At 31.3% G+C, this 16,203-nt stretch overlaps 1 protein-coding gene across 3 annotated transcripts; it reads right to left on the reverse strand.

Moving 5' to 3' along the window:
* Positions 1 to 247: 247 nt before the first annotated feature.
* On the reverse strand, positions 248 to 15,882 carry LOC134711970 (acidic fibroblast growth factor intracellular-binding protein-like). Of its 3 annotated transcripts, none has more exons than XM_063573035.1 (12): positions 15,756 to 15,882; positions 12,033 to 12,134; positions 8,883 to 9,081; positions 7,441 to 7,567; positions 6,823 to 6,923; positions 5,780 to 5,913; positions 5,340 to 5,448; positions 4,883 to 4,952; positions 3,075 to 3,161; positions 1,883 to 1,980; positions 765 to 860; positions 248 to 720 (listed from the first exon to the last, which is right to left on the reverse strand). In XM_063573035.1, the coding sequence occupies exons 2-11, from the start codon at positions 12,112 to 12,114 to the stop codon at positions 779 to 781; spliced, it is 1,089 nt and encodes a 362-aa protein (XP_063429105.1). In that variant the 5' UTR covers positions 12,115 to 12,134; positions 15,756 to 15,882; the 3' UTR covers positions 248 to 720; positions 765 to 778. The 3 variants fall into 3 exon arrangements, with proteins under 3 accessions (XP_063429105.1, XP_063429104.1, XP_063429103.1); XM_063573034.1 differs by having other exon boundaries at positions 248 to 712; positions 758 to 860; XM_063573033.1 differs by having other exon boundaries at positions 248 to 860.
* Positions 15,883 to 16,203: the final 321 nt, after the last annotated feature.

Consider the following 16,203-nt stretch of genomic DNA (forward strand, 5'->3'; position numbering starts at 1 on the left):
CTATGGGACAGGTGAGCTAAAAATATTTGGTTGAACCTGGTTTTGTGGAATATAACATTAAAATAGCAACAGTACATGATAGGACTGCAATACAAATAAATTGGAGAACATATAGGAAAGAAAAACACATGAATAATAGCTAACAAAAGGTATAACAGGTCTAAAATTTAATATGGGTTTCATCCACAAAAGAACAACCAGTGACATTGTTGTTTTTTTGCCAATATTTCAACACAAAAAGTTAGGAAGAAAACAAGTTTAATTATTATTATCTACAGTTGCAGGTAAAGATTACAGCTTATAAAATTACTAACCTTATGAGTAGTTATGGTTTATCCCAGTCATTAAAGCTTATAATATGAATAAGTTTATGTCAGTCATTAAAGCTTATACAATGACTAACTTAATGCAAGTCGTGACTGTAAACAATTTATATACATTTCTCACAAAAAAAATTATAGTTTTATAGATACAATGTAAACTGATTGTAATAGAATGGCATAATGTGAATCAAATATCTGATATCTATCTATCTATCTTGATCTTCTGCGCCATGTTGTTTATGAATACTTGGAATGTAATAGGGCTGATCTTTGGTCTAATTAATAATATCACACAAAACTACATCTAAAACTGTTCAGTAGTTATATAATTACAACCTTCTTGATGGTTCATCAACTTATTATGATCTTGTTTGTTTGACTAGATATTCACAACATAGTCATCAGCAATGTCACGATGGAAACAGCTCTAGTATACAACATAGTCATCAGCAATGTCACGATGGAAACAGCTCTAGTATACAACTGCTCATAGTATTCATGTATCTGTCCCATACAACTTGTAATAATGGTTGATATCTAGAAAAGAAAGAAAACCTCAAAATAAACAAGAAATCATACACCAATACTCATGTTCAGCAAAAAATATGGATCATTTACAGAAGTTTTAGGTAAAATCGTTAGAAAATATACAGACACCTATTAAGTAATCTTGACTGTTCTATTATCCAGATATTTTTTTTAATTTATCAACGTATAAACATATATTTCTTTGATTGCAATTACTAAAAATAATAATATTAAAGCATATGTGAAGCAATTTCAATCATGTAGGGATATATACTGTCAAGATTTATGAATACAGATGACTTTCAATATTATTTTATTCAAATAACCGTTGTTGCATTTTATGGGATTGTGGTATTTTTTTCTGTTCTAAACCTTGGTTCTATAATAGTTTTTAAAACCTCTTTAAAGGAATTTATTTGGGGAATAAACTGGAACAAGTGACACACACACATTTTATGATAAGTTTGATACGTTTGTGACTGACTTGGTCCAGTTATACCCCCAATAAATTTCTTTAAAAAGGTGTTTAGTCCTTATAATTCTTTAAAATTATCATACATGAATTGTATTTTTGTGTCAATGACCTGGCCTGGCACATGACTATATGTTTTGGTTGAAGCATGTGCTCTGTGGAATTTAATATCAAATGAAAAATGATCTACAAAAATATCTTATCATTATTTAAATGAATGTTCATTATTTAAATGAATGTTTTGTGTGTATCATTTAATTTAAAGATAAACCTGAGGTGAAAAAAACATATTTTTAATGTCAAGCAGGTTTGAGTTAATATTATCACTGCCAACTTGTTTACACTGGATACAAAATATAGTTCCATCAACTACTTCTAACACAAAATAAATTACTTCAAAAGACACTACCAGAAGACCTTTTTACCAATCAAATAAGTGTGTTCCCTAATATGCAAATATAAATAAGAATCATGAACATTTACACAAAACTTAATCCAAAATCAGAAGTAATTCAATTATGAACTAATGTGTGATCCTATCTAAAATGTTTAAACCTACTTCATGTATTCCATATCTTTAGCTGTAGCTTGGTAAGCAGTAACAAAACTTTGCAGATCTTCTCTACTCCATCTGGCTTGTTGACAAGGTTCCACAATCTAGAATATATACAGATTATTCAACTATTACTGGCTAGAAATAATAATGCTGTAATATACAGTCTTCCACTGCATCAAGTGTGAAACAATATGTCTCCACATAAGACAGTTAAATTTTCAAATTTTAAACTCAAGGCTTGTCTATCGTTTTAATCTCTTTTAAACTAAGTCGAGTGTATGAATATCATAATGCATAAGATTTGTTTATCTACTGAATTTTATACCATATGTTGACAAGCTTTTACACTGATCTTCACATCTTATGTATAAAGTTTTAACGATTTGTGCAACAATACTATTAAAAGATGGTAATATACGAAGATGATGTTATAAAATCTTGTTCAAAAGTTAAAATTATTGACACTGACAGAGGCTATTTGTTCTGCTAAATTGAAATATTTGTCAACAAGATTTTATAACTTCATCTTCTTATATTACCATCTTATATCAAAACCATTGCACAAATATTTAGACTTTTATAATGTTTCCCTTCTATACACAGTTCTATCTATTTTAGACAATCGGTTACATATTAGATTTGCTGATTGGTCCTTTTTATAGACTTCTATGAATATAATATATATATATAATTAAAACTTTTGCAATATCCTTTTGGAAGGCATGTGCCATACAAGGTGATTACATTTTTGTCCATTTGTCTCTGTTGAATAGTTTTCACATTGGCAGTTATGCCACATGTCCTTATTCTATTTTTGTTAAACATAGTTTTACATAATTGACCAGTCTGACACTTTCACAACATATATGTGTGGTATCAGATAAGTTTTTGGTAAAAAAGCATTATCAATATTGTGTTATTACAGTGTGCATACAAGTGAAACATTTAAGACAATGCGTTGAGCAAAGTGGTCCTGCATTTGTTTATAAATTCCTTTCACTTTCTATTATACTCATAATTTCTTTATAATAAATAAAATAATACAGCAAATTAATTAATATGTTTACTATTTTCAATGATCAACTACAACTTATTTTCTAAAATTTTACACACTTTATTGTAAAGTACAGGGCAGAGGGTTCTATGAAGGGACTCAGATTAGCAATGATATTAATGCTTTCTTTTAATAACTTACCTTTTCATATATGTCAATAAAGATGTCCCTAACTTCTCTGCTGTGATTCAATCCCATTGCGATGTTTATTATGGACTTTGATATATTCTGAAGAAAAAAAATTTTTTGTTAATAGGCTTATAAGCGAGTACAGCTTTGTATGCCCCAGCTCCTGAAAGTTGGGGGCATATTGTTTCACCTCTGTCTGTCTGTCTGTATGTCCATCCTTCCATCCCATTATGGGTATGAAGCTATTTGAGATCACTCCCCCTACAGTATGAATGCTAGGAAGTTTTCACTTTGCTGGCTGTGTGTACATATGTTAAATGTGTACATGTGGTTAGTGTTTCCATTTTTGTTAATATTAACTTTTTTGGGAGATAGTTAAAATTTGTTATTTTTTGGGAGTATTTACTTGCAGAAGAAGTGCATACAGTTTCCAGATACCTCCTCCTATAGATAACCAGACTTTATGCACTCCAATGCTAAACTTTAGGTATTTAAAAAAAAATAACTTTGCATCTGCTTGAGGGTATCATATGTATCGCTCAGACATAATAATATCTCTAGAAAGTTCTACAATGACTTTGTTATAATACAGTACAGTTACTCCGAGTGCAGGAATTTCATGTTGCATTGCAGACCTGTTGGTGACCTTCTGCTGTTGTCTGTTCTTTGGTCAGATTGTTGTCTCTTTGACACATTCCCCATTTCCATTCTCAATTTTATACAAGTTTCATAGTGGAGAGCAAGGGGATCACTTTGTCCAGTTTTCTAATGTTATAAGTCCCATTAAGCAAAATGTTATTAACATTTAAGGAATGACTGTATTATATTTTCTGTCTATGAAGAAATAGCATAAACAATTTGGTGCACACTGAATAACACGTGTAGCAGGTTGATTAATAGTGTGCACCACATTTTTTATGTTATTTCAAATAGACAGAGAAATATTACAATCATTTCTTATAATTTTATTCCAAATTCCATTTTAAATCGTAGAAAACCATGAAAAAACGTTGATGACGTCACAGTCACATGACTAAATTATGTCTATTAGGTGATTACAAAAAAACGTCAGCCAATCAGAAGACGTGTTACATCCAAAATTAAATTATTATGATTTAAATCATTTAAAAACATGGTGATGATGCTTTGAACTGATGAAACATAAAAATTTGAATCTACCTGAATATTTTAATAAACCATACCAATCAATTTACTTTTTTTAATAACATTGTGTTTTTCTTGTTGTGTCGTTTTCTAGCAATTTTTAATTATGTAATAGTGTCATTTTCTGTTCCAAACCTCAATGGAACCTCAATGGAATACTGTTTTAGATATTGATCGAAATTATGCCCACAATTCCTCTACCCCACCAGTGATTTATAATAACTTTTGAAAAGTCTTATTATTCATATATTTCACAAATATTTCAAAGTGGTATTTACGGATAGCTTACAGAATACTCTTTCAAATAAATGCAATGTTAGTATTATACAACAATTGTGTATTCAATTATCATGTTAACTATGTCTACTAAATTTTACAAGAAATTTCTACTTTTAATTGAAATTAGCTTCTTCATGGTTTCTTTGAGAGGGTTGATTTTATTATATGTTGTTCCTACTTAAAAATGCATATAAATAAAAAAAAATATGGCATTCATTTTAAAGATTAATCTTTTATCTATCTATATACACTACTTTTATTAATTTATATGCATTTTTAAGAAAGTAACTGCATTTTAAAGGTTGGAGATTTGAAGTAAAAAAATCTTTGTATAGTGCTACCTATTAAATAATTGAGTTGGATCACCAAGTTCTCACCTTAAAGTTATCTTCCAGATCTTGCAACGCCCTCCTTGAAATACTAGACCTCAGTGCTTGCAGAACAAAACTATAAATAAAGAGTATCCATTCAATCTATGTTATAGGTTTAATAGAACAGTGTTATTTTTCACTTATACATTTTAATTTTTAATTCAGGATTCAAATAAATGTGTGATTTATTAATAAAACATCAGTGCCCCTAAAATATTGAAATCAGTTGAGGCAACCTTGAATTATCATATAACATGGAAGTGTAGACTGACAGATGGAGTATATAATAAATAAAATGCAATACAGACTAGTTTGCAAGTTACTATTAATTATTGCCAATTATTACCAATTTGTTAAAATAAAGACAAAAAACATTTAACACATAACATATGGAATACATGTATTATCCCATCTATGGAGATTAAAGTATTAAACAAATCTTAATATTTTTAAGGGCTTCAACCTTCTGTGTTCTTCTATGCTTTCTTTTTCAAGTAAAGGCTTTAAATCTCTAAGATCCTGTAGAAATTTACGATCTAAATCTACATCCATATCTCGATGGCTTTTACATTCTAAAATACAAATAAGGCAGCAAATATCAGTTCAGTTATTCATATATATTTGTATTGTTCATACATTTTAGAATGCATAAAATTTTACATTGCTAAATTATCAGGATTATTACAAGATTCTTTAAAGGATGGACAAAACAGCTAGTTGATTAATTGTTGCCATGTCAAGCAATACGCAGTTACATTATTCATAATAACAAAAACCTTGCAATAATTTCTGAATTTACAGTGGTAAAAAAAAATTATCTTTTCAAATTAAACCACAATATAAGCAGTGAGATATTAAGGTAGTGGTAAATATGGACACTATAGTATGATCTACATCTCTTACCATCAGCACTATATGACCAGTTTGTTATCATCTGATTTGCACATTTTATAAATGTAAGTAAAGAGTATTGGCTTAGTTTCTTCTTTCCAGTTTCAAATCTGTTGTTGGCAATAAATACTAAAGCAGCATACTTTCTGTAACAGCAGAAAATGGAGGTTACATTAAAGAGGGTTGTAAAGAATTGTTTTCTTGCAAAGTGTTTTGCCATTTTTATTTCACGTGCAGTTATGAAAAAGGTTTGCTATTCACTGTGTTTCGTGAAATCAGTAAAAAGATCAACGGGCAAGGCATTTTTAATTGTTCGTTCATCCTGAAATGGCAATATTATTTCGTGTTCTTCCATGCAGATACCCCCCTTTTCGCTCCTCATTAAATATAGCTTTGTCTGATAGAACTAAGTCTGGTCCCAAAATCCAGGCTTGTATTTTCAGGGCTTTTTTTAAATGTCAAAATTTCATAGTTTCTTTGTCCCATTTCCCAAAAAGCAAATCAAATCAAATCAATACATACTGGCTGCTCTGGGTATTTATCGGTAATTTGTATATTTACCCTTTGATCTTACTGCCTAATATTTTCAAGTATCAACGTACTGGCTGTATCACTGAAAATATTAGGCAATACATTGTGTGACGTCATAACATTGTGTGACGTCATAATTACCGATAAACAGAATAATAGGTAGTTTCATTTTTGATACTGACTATATCATGTTGAATATCTCAACTCGCCCTAATGGGCTCGTCTAGATATTCCACATGATATAGTCAATATCAAAAACTCAACTACCTATTATTCTATATATATTCATAAAATCAAAAGTACATAAAGTATTAAGTTTGCTGTTTGATGTTAGCCAAGGCTCCATGCTGAAGGTCATAATAAGAACTATAATTTCTAAATTTTTTATACATTGCGGCTTGAATGAAGAGTTGTCTCATTGGCACTCATAACACATCTTATTCATATCAACACGACTATCAACCATACTCTATATAAACAGCTATATTTATAATGGTATCTAATGTATTACAACAAACAATTACCTTGCTAAATCAGCAGATATCTGGTAATGTGTCTTTATATTGTCTACCAAGGATCCCAGCATTTCTTCTACAGTCTTAAAAACTCTTTTCAAATTATCAAACTGAAGTAAGATAGCAAATAATTTTCAAAAAAAGGCAATATTTGGGATATGTTTGCCTTATAATGGATTGACTGACCAAATCAAATTATTTATAACAGTGACTGAGAAACTCTCTTCAACAATTTTAATTTATGCCTCCAAGTTTTTGAAGGTGTGTATCATTAGGACAAAACAAGAGAGTCTTGAAAAGGTCTTACTTTAGGTTTACTATTACAAATTATGACTTGGATGGAGAGTTGTCTCATTGGCACTCATACCACATCTTCTTTTATCTCTTTTATACATTGTAAGGAGAATCAAAGTGTTGTCAGGTCTTTGTAAACAACACGTACATGTACACAAGATCTGGATTTTTTTCTTAGATTGATACCAAGCAGTAAAACCCTATCTTGATCTCGAGTTTTGTCTAAGATTTTTTTTTTTATATAGAATTGCTTTATGATATTTTACAAATAAGTATTGTACTTTTTATTTTGAAATGCTGAGAAGAAAAATCTCACTATAAGTTTTAATTTACCTGTCTTCTACATTTTTTTATACTCCTTCTTGTTTTTTCACTGACATCATCTAAATCTTTCCTATTTCTTCCAGATAGTTTCTTTCCAATAATTTCTCTGATGACAACTTCATCAAACTGGTAATACCTTAAACATATAAACAGTTACATAATTAACAAGTGAAACTGCGAGCTACTGCTCACTGATGGTACCCCACTGAGTATAAAGACTTAGGCAAGGTTTATGATTCACTTAGTTCTTGTTGCATGCAAATGTATGAAGGATGATAGTCTAAGCTATGAACCTGTGACAATATCAACTTTCACAGCAGCTATCCTTTAATAATACACATCTATCACATCTTTTACAAAATAAAATTTAAAGCAGTCACTCACCCAAGGAAATTAGGCCAAGGACAAAGGACATATTCCCAATAGAAACTTTAAAGCATAAGGCATCTGTATTATAAATATTCAGTATGAATGTTAGTCTACCTTCTAAAATATACAGCTTATCATCTGCTTATGTAAATAGCCAAAGCCATTACAAGTTTATTTATGAGGGTCCCTATGTCTTGCATTCTGTGACAAATGAAAACAGAATACCACAAGAATTGCCTATCAAACAAGGGACTAAACTAAATGTAGTGCATGACATTTAAAATACTGTTGAAATAAACATATTAAAATGCCAAAAATTTAGTTTATATCATGCTTTGAATACACCAAAAGGGGTCAAAAGAAGTCTTAAATTGTGCAAAATTGTTAGATTTTCAATAGATTAAAAAAAAAAATTGGGAAGACAATTAAACAATAGATTTTTAAGAAAAAATATGAAAAAAATTGGTCCTGAAAATGTGATTTCAGAAGATAAAATATTGCCATGTGATTCATTTTCATGCTAAAAAAAATCAAAAAAATCACAACACATTTCCTAATAAAAGTTATATTTGTTTCTGAATTACCTCCCCTTACATTGTAAAGTAAAAAAAAATTAATGACTTGAATCAAACAAAATTATTCTGTATTTAAATAAAAACAGTCATCAAATATAATCATACATATGGTTCCTCCATTTAAATAAACACATTTCAAATGAATTACATTCCTCTCATTCGATTAAATCTCTTGTTTTCGATTATATATATTCCAAGATGGTGAAGGCAACTTAAATCTGAAGGCCAACAATTTTAGAATGACAAGATTGGAAAAGTATCAATATAGAAAAAAAGCTTACTTTTACAAATCCAAATATAATTTCTGATGTAAATTGATCCAAGAAATGAAGAATATTGTTTTATTTTTTGTCTATTATTTTTTGCATAATCCTAAGGTTTGTTGTCCTCTTTGAAATATTTCACATTTTGTCAAGTGGCCCTAGCTATGTAAAATTGTATAAGTGTGAAAAAGATATGGTCTAAAATCTAAATATAACCTGTTTAAAATATACAGAAAATAATTACTTTTCTATAAGAAGTGTTTGTGCTTCTGCATCAATTTGATGAATTTGTTGGTCTGCAAGGTGTGTTGGATTTTTCAATATTTTCTCTAGATGATTAAAGAGCCTGTAGTGGTCATGAACCTCACTCACAATGTCCTCAATTGTGACCCAAGGACAATGCTGTAACTCTCCTTTCTGTAAGACATGAGCAGCATCTACATCTGTAAAAAAAATTCAATTATTTAAAACATAATTTTCTACATTTTTATTTTTTTACAGAAAAGTTGAAAATAGTTAAATGACTTTGAAAAACAATACCAAATATGTCTAAAGCAATTATAAATGATAGACGAATGTGTCCGAGGACATGAGGGACCTGCTGAAGGTTGCTTACAATACTAAAGTAAGAGTTGGTGAAAAAAAAATCCAATTTATAAAGGAACATAATTCTACAATTCTATAAGTGACTCACTGCCTCAAATTGAACTTTTGTTGCAAGTTTTGGTACTTATCTTGCTAATGAGGTTTTAAAAATTTGCTTGAGGTTAGAGTGCAGCTGGGGCGTAAATATATCAAAAATAGATTCAATGTTTACTCTCTCTGAATTTAGTTTCATTTATACTAGAACACACCCGCGAAATCGCGGGCATTCAGAGCGTAGTTTAAAGTATGTAAAGTGTTGTTGGAAGAATTTTGTAAAATATTGAATGACTGGAGAATTTCAGCAAAAGTATCATAAGTCATAGGTTATGGGGGACATGAAAATGCTTTTTTATGCCTCCTCCTTTATTTCCAATTTTTCCATTTTTGGTTTTCTATCAATTTCAATATGAACATACATTTAGTATGTTATGAAGTAAGGAGCCCAGAGGCAAATTTAGGGGAGGGGCCCGGGCCCCCCCTTTTTGGGAAAAAATTTGGTTGCTTATATAGGGAATCACTGAAGCGTGACTGAAGTGGGCCCCCTCTTAGGTCAGTCAGTGGGCCCCCACTTATGAAAATTCCTGGATCCGCCACTGGAGCCTGTAATTCAGTGGTTGTTGTTTGATTATGTGTTACATATTTGTTTTTCGTTCATTTTTTGTACATAAATATGGCCGCTAGTTTTCTGGTTTGAATTGTTTTACATTGTCAGTTCGGGGCCTTTTAAAGCTGAGTATGCTCGTTGTTGAAGCTCGTACGGTAACCTATAGTTGTAAATATCTGTGTCATATTGGTCTCGTGTGGAGAGTTGTCTCAACATGGCAATCATACCACATCTTCTTTTTTTTGGTAATCAATGAATTTTGTAAAAGATTTAAAGACTGGATAATTTCAGAAAAGGTATCAAAAAATCACATGCTTATCTGTATATTATGAACACTCATTACTATATAAATATAGTGTATTTACTTTTGTAACGGAGGGGGTCGGTGACGACACCTTCCGGGACGTGTAGCGGCCAGTACTTTGCCCCTATTCGACCATTGGGATACCTGATATCAGATTATGGCTGAACAACAGAGAATGAATCAAACGAAACTATATTTTATTAAAAAATGTACAATAGTTGCATGTATTAAACAAAGTCGGATATAAACAGGAGTCAAAAAACTTCTTAAACTGAAGTTCAAAAATAGAGTAATTTCAAAGGTAAAATGAAAATGAAGTGTTCCCAGAGTTAGTCTTAAAAGTAGATTAAATTTGCTTCGCGTTGTGCTTTAATGTAGTGAAATTTGCACCTTAAACTTAACTCTGGCGAACAGCACCGAAATAGTCGCTAACTCTAAACTCAAAAGTGCTTACTCTAAACTCAAAAAGTGAAATGATACAGTGCGCCGAGTATTTGAAGGCCTGTGCAAGGCCGACTCTGACGGACCGACAAATGATAATGGAAACTTGTCATTAAACAGGGTGACTTAAATGTCTTTAACTGAAACGGTACTGAAGAAAAGTTGAATAAATGAATATTCATAAATCATTATAAAAACATCGAAAGTTAAATACTAAAACAGTTAAATTAACCATCCTTACTTTTATCTTACTGTTTTTAAATAAAATTAAACTTAAAATAAACATTTGAATACTGAATTATTAATTTGTCCAAATTAAGGGGAATTAACCTAGGTACATCAAGGCACATCTATTACACTTTCAATTCTAAGTTTACTAATAGATCCATAGTGGTCATTGGTATAGTATACACACCCTCTCTATTTTATAAACTCTGTGACTGCCGTGGATAGTAAACTTGAAAATGATAGCAGATAGAATTCTGCAAATACACTTTATTCTTTGTATATGTATGTTCAAAGTATACAGAAAAAACGCAAACTGGAAGTCTAATCTGACTTATAATTTCGTTCAATGACGGGACAATATCCGGATGCCTTTTTTCTCGTTTTTCTCCAAAAATAACTCAATCTGAATAATCATATGAATGGATAACAAATGGCACTATGCACTGTACCTATAGGACACAGAGGCGTGTTGATCAATTTATTGTGGAAAGAAGAGAAGCGACACCAAAAATGAGGTCTTCTCGTTTAATAGTATAGATATATATATTGACTTTCATGTTTTTCCTGTCTAGCCTTTATAGCCTTCCATACGGTATGGGGGTTTCTCATTGTTGAATGATTATCTATAATTGCTTACACCCACTTCATTTGAATTAATGATTGAACTTCCATGAATAGTTGTCTCATTGGCAATTATACCACATCTCCTTATTATCTATTCTAATTCTAGACAGCTTGACATACATGTATGTCAGAATGAAGTCTTAAGCTGTGTTTAAAAAATAGGGATGGTTCTACAATGACCAAAAACAAATTTTCAACCACTGATTATTTCACTATGCTTTTGTAACATAACTGACTTCTGTTCAGCAGAGAAAATTGTTAAGATATAAGTAATGGACATTGACCTATAATCATGATAATGATTTACTTTTTGTGGCTTGGGTTGACATTTGTCTCATCAGCACTCATACTCATGGACATACATCATGTGTAATCTAACAATTGTAACATTAGTTCCATAAACTTTGATAATATTAAGCAGCATATATGTAATTATTTATAAGTGGGAAGTAAGTTTTAGAAATGGTCTATATATATCGAAAATGTAGTTTTTAATTCTTTTCATTTTTCCTCCCATTTAAAAATATTATCTTTCTATACTCTTTTACCTGATAATCCATTTAGCCATAGATCATACAGCTCAAAGTCAATTATGGTGAAGTTTCCAACAAACACATCTAATGTTGCCATAACAAAACTTGAAATAAATCCTGAAAAATATGAATGATGTTTTAAAAATGTAAAATCTATATCTTCACCTGGCCCTAGCTTGTCTGACAAAATATATAGCCATTGGGTGTCAGAGTAATCTCAGCCTACTCAATGTCTTAGATCACTACAACTACTCTTAGGTGCTTCACATAATCAAATATATTTCAAAATAAACCATGATATGTTGATTGATTGTTGGTTAGCTTAACATACAGTGGCAAATATTTCATGCATGTTCAGGACTGCATAGATATACTGTTCCCAGCTCCAACATAATAACAGATTGTACTTAAAAAATTATGTTAGACCACTGACTTTTGTGTTGTGTTTAGATATTTTTAACTGTTTATTTAGAGACATGATAGTCGTATACTTGAGTGACGGGTCAAGTGACAATAGCTTTGCTATGTCGTAGATGGAGATGTAATGGAAGTAGCTTCATGACAAATTGAAATAACAGTGAACATGATGCAAAATGACGTTTAGAGGTAATTTTTGGTGATTGATGATAAAATGTAAACTTTCTTTTGGACAATATTAAAAATCAACTGATTTTGAAGAATGAATTGAAATGTTTTTGATTTGAGTGTTTCGATAATTATTTCAATATTTGAGACCTCTGTCAAATCACTATAAGGATATTTTGACTTACCATGGTAATATTTTAACCAATTTGACAGTAGATCCGGGGTCTCATTAGGGGAAAACAATAATTTGACTTTAACGTGTCACTCTTACAAAAAAACGGCAATCCTGCATCACGCTTATAAAAAAAACCAAAAAAAAACCAATGAGACCTACTAGAACGGTAGCCAAATATGACTGATTGATGACCAACTCTTAAGGGAATTACTACCCTCATAAATTATACAAGTCAAAGTCAGTGGCTGATCCAGATTTGTTTATACACATGTATTCAATATGAATTGAATTCGATTCCTTACTTGGAAGAAGAAGAAGAAAAGGGGGAGGGCTTCAGTCATGCTTCAGTGATTCCCTCTCTAATCAACCAACCCAAGCCCCCTGGAACACCCATTCAAGTTTGTCTGGCTGTGAGTATTACAGTCAGTTCATCATAAATACATCATGCATTGAAACTAACACTTTAATAGACTAGTATCAGATAAATAGTGACCCACGGCCCCAGCAAAACAGCCGTTGGACGTCAGAGTAATCTCGGACTTATAGTGACAGTGTGAAAGTTCGGATAAAAATCAACAAATGGAGATTATCTTCTTCTCTTCTTCTTCTTCTTTAAGGTCAACAAGGCTTCAATACTGAAGAATACATGTTGTTGCGCATGCGTGATTGACAAAAATTTATACAAAATTTATAAAAATATTTTTATAACAATTGGAGTGTTTGTATTTACAGATTGTGATTAAAAAAATATATGTACATGTTTTGTTTGAATTTGTTTATTTGAAGCTAGAGAGAACAGCTGGTGTTAGCTGATCTCTGAAGCTGTCAACAGTGGTGGTTTCAATTACAGTTTGTGGTAGTAAATTCCATTGAATAATTGTTCACTGGAAGTATGACCATTTGTATGTGTCCTTGGAAGTTTGGATGTGTCTGTATGTCTGAGTATGATTTTGACTTGTTCTGCTGTCTTTTTGTTCAAGAATATGCGATGGAATGGCAACAAGACAATGTATTACTTTATAGAATAAAATGAGTCTGGTTTTTAAGCGTCTCTCAGCTAGTGGTGGCCATTTCAACTGATTTAGCATGTTTGTGACACTGCTCTTGTAGTCGTAGTTGTTGTGTACATAACGAGCAGTGCGTCTCTGTACCTTTTCTAATTGTGTCTGTTGTTCTTTTATATGAGGGTCCCAGACACTACAACTATATTCCAGTTTGGGTCTTACTAGTGCCTGGTATGCTCTTGATTTTGTTTCTGTGTTAGTAATTTTTAAATTTCTTTTTAGAAAACCTAGTGATCTGTTCCCATTTGATACTACAAAATGTATGTTGTCTATATGTTTGTTCCACTTTAGATTTGATTGTAAGGTAATGCCTAAATATTTTGCTGATGTAACTGATTCGAGAATATGATTGTGGAGGATGTAATTATGTCGGTAGTTATTTTTCTTTTGAGAGATGGACAGGTTTGTACATTTATCAGGGTGAAATGCCATAAGCCAATCTGACTCCCATCGAGCTGCTGAGTCAAGGTCAAGTTGTAGCTTATGATTCTGTATTCTGTAGGTGTCGCTGTTGACACTGGATTGTCTCCCTTGTAATTATTGAAATTTCGCGTGTATATATTTCACTCTGGTAAACACCTCACTTGTACTTTAAAATATATTCTTTTAGGTGGCAACTGTGCTTAACATATTTTGACAAAAATTAAAAATATACATTTATTAATTAAGAGGAAAAGAGATATTTTTAAAAATAAATAAAATAATATTTCATTAATCAAAACGGCGCGACTTGCAAATAAAGACACCCAACAAACGCATTAGTGTTTCATTAGAGACGGAGACATTGTCGTTTTTTTCCATTGACAATAAAAGTTCTAAATCAATATGCAACGATCCTGTGTTAAAGTATATCTCATGTATAAGTTTTTGTCTTGCCTCTTCATAGTTTGCACAAAATAGTAAATAATGTTCCACAGTTTCTAATTGAGCACAATCACACTTGGGGTCAATATTTTGATTGATTTTGTTAAGGTAATTTTTTAAATAATATCCGGATCTTAAATTTCTGATAATTTTTGCTGTTTTATGATCTGGATAATCAAATGTTGATTTTTTGCTGACAGTCTGATGAAAATTGTAATAAAATCTTCCTGTATCACTATTATCCCATCTATGTTGCCACTTTTTATTTACTAAAACACTTGCTGCTGTTTTAATATCTTGTTTAGTCACTGTAATATGAGCTTCTTTTTGAATTTGATTTGCTTCTTTGGCTGCCTCTTTAGCTAGTTTATCAGCTATTTCATTTCCTCTAACATCAGCATGTCCTGGGGTCCAATCAAAATTAATTTTAATTCCATGATTATTTTGTATTGATTTAATTAGAGAGATAATTTCATGTGAAGTGGATCTGTGATTTACAATTTTCCAATTTAAAGTTAAAATTCCGATGGCTGACTGACTGTCCGAAAATATTTTTACTTCTTCTATAATGGTTTTATTTTCAATTCTGCTAACATAATCTAATACTAATTTTATTGCAACAAGTTCTGCCAAAAGAATTGAACCCCTTTTTGAAACGGGTTGTTTGAGTTCTATTTCTTCATTGTTGACAATTAAAATTGCCCCTGCTCCACAAGGTCCTGGGTTGGATTGGCAAGAGCCGTCTGTAAAAGCAACAACTGTTGATGGAGATACTGTGTTAAGTTTGTTTACTATTAAATTTTTTCCTGTGATTTCTTGTTCTTTAGTTCTGTTTTTTGAGGAACCAAGAGTACGCCAAATTATATTCTGGTGGAGATTTTGATGCTTGTAGACCTTGAAATTGATATTCTGGCTCTTATGACAATCATCTTGTGTTTTTATTTCCCTTTAAATTATGCTGTCATCAGCAAAGAGTCTAAGTTTACTGTGTTCTAGATATTCCGGAAAAGGACATCTAAAAGGACAGCATAAGATTCTCTTAATACCGACCTACAAATTTGTCTTCAATAACTACATCACATTGCAAAGAACAGTTTGGTTCCACGGGAACTATCGGTCTTCTTTTATAAGTTTGGTAATTAGTTGTATCACGGGAGATAATCCAATTCAGTATCAGTCAAGTTTTCTCCCTTGTCATCCGAATTTTCACATGGAATAACTTCAAATCAAATTAACAACAGCGAAATAACCATTACTTGGATCTGATGGGGGGGGGGGGGGGGGTCCTATTTTTACCTCGGTGACAGCAGTTACGCTAGAATCATAGGTTCTTGTGGACAGGAAAATTTTTTGAACTCCCCCCTTTTTTTTTCTTTTTTTTTCTTAAATTTCGATTATTTTTTTGGCTTTTCTGTATTATTTGAACATGAATATACCAGACATATCTTTTTTATAATATATCAGTGACTACTGTGGATAGTAAATTTGTAAATGATAG

This window comes from Mytilus trossulus, chromosome 3, assembly GCF_036588685.1.
Source record: "Mytilus trossulus isolate FHL-02 chromosome 3, PNRI_Mtr1.1.1.hap1, whole genome shotgun sequence".
NCBI classification, from domain to species: Eukaryota; Metazoa; Mollusca; class Bivalvia; order Mytilida; family Mytilidae; genus Mytilus; species Mytilus trossulus.

Excerpts from the sequence above, each read along its gene's own strand:
- LOC134711970 (XM_063573035.1), bottom strand. The coding sequence starts at position 12,114 with ATGGCAACATTAGATGTGTTTGTTGGAAACTTCACCATAATTGACTTT. Across the intron at positions 9,082-12,032 it reads ATGGCTAAATGGATTATCAG|ATGTAGATGCTGCTCATGTC; the intron begins GTAAAAGAGTAT and ends TTTTTTTTACAG. Across the intron at positions 3,162-4,882 it reads ATCTGGAAGATAACTTTAAG|AATATATCAAAGTCCATAAT; the intron begins GTGAGAACTTGG and ends TTTTTTCTTCAG.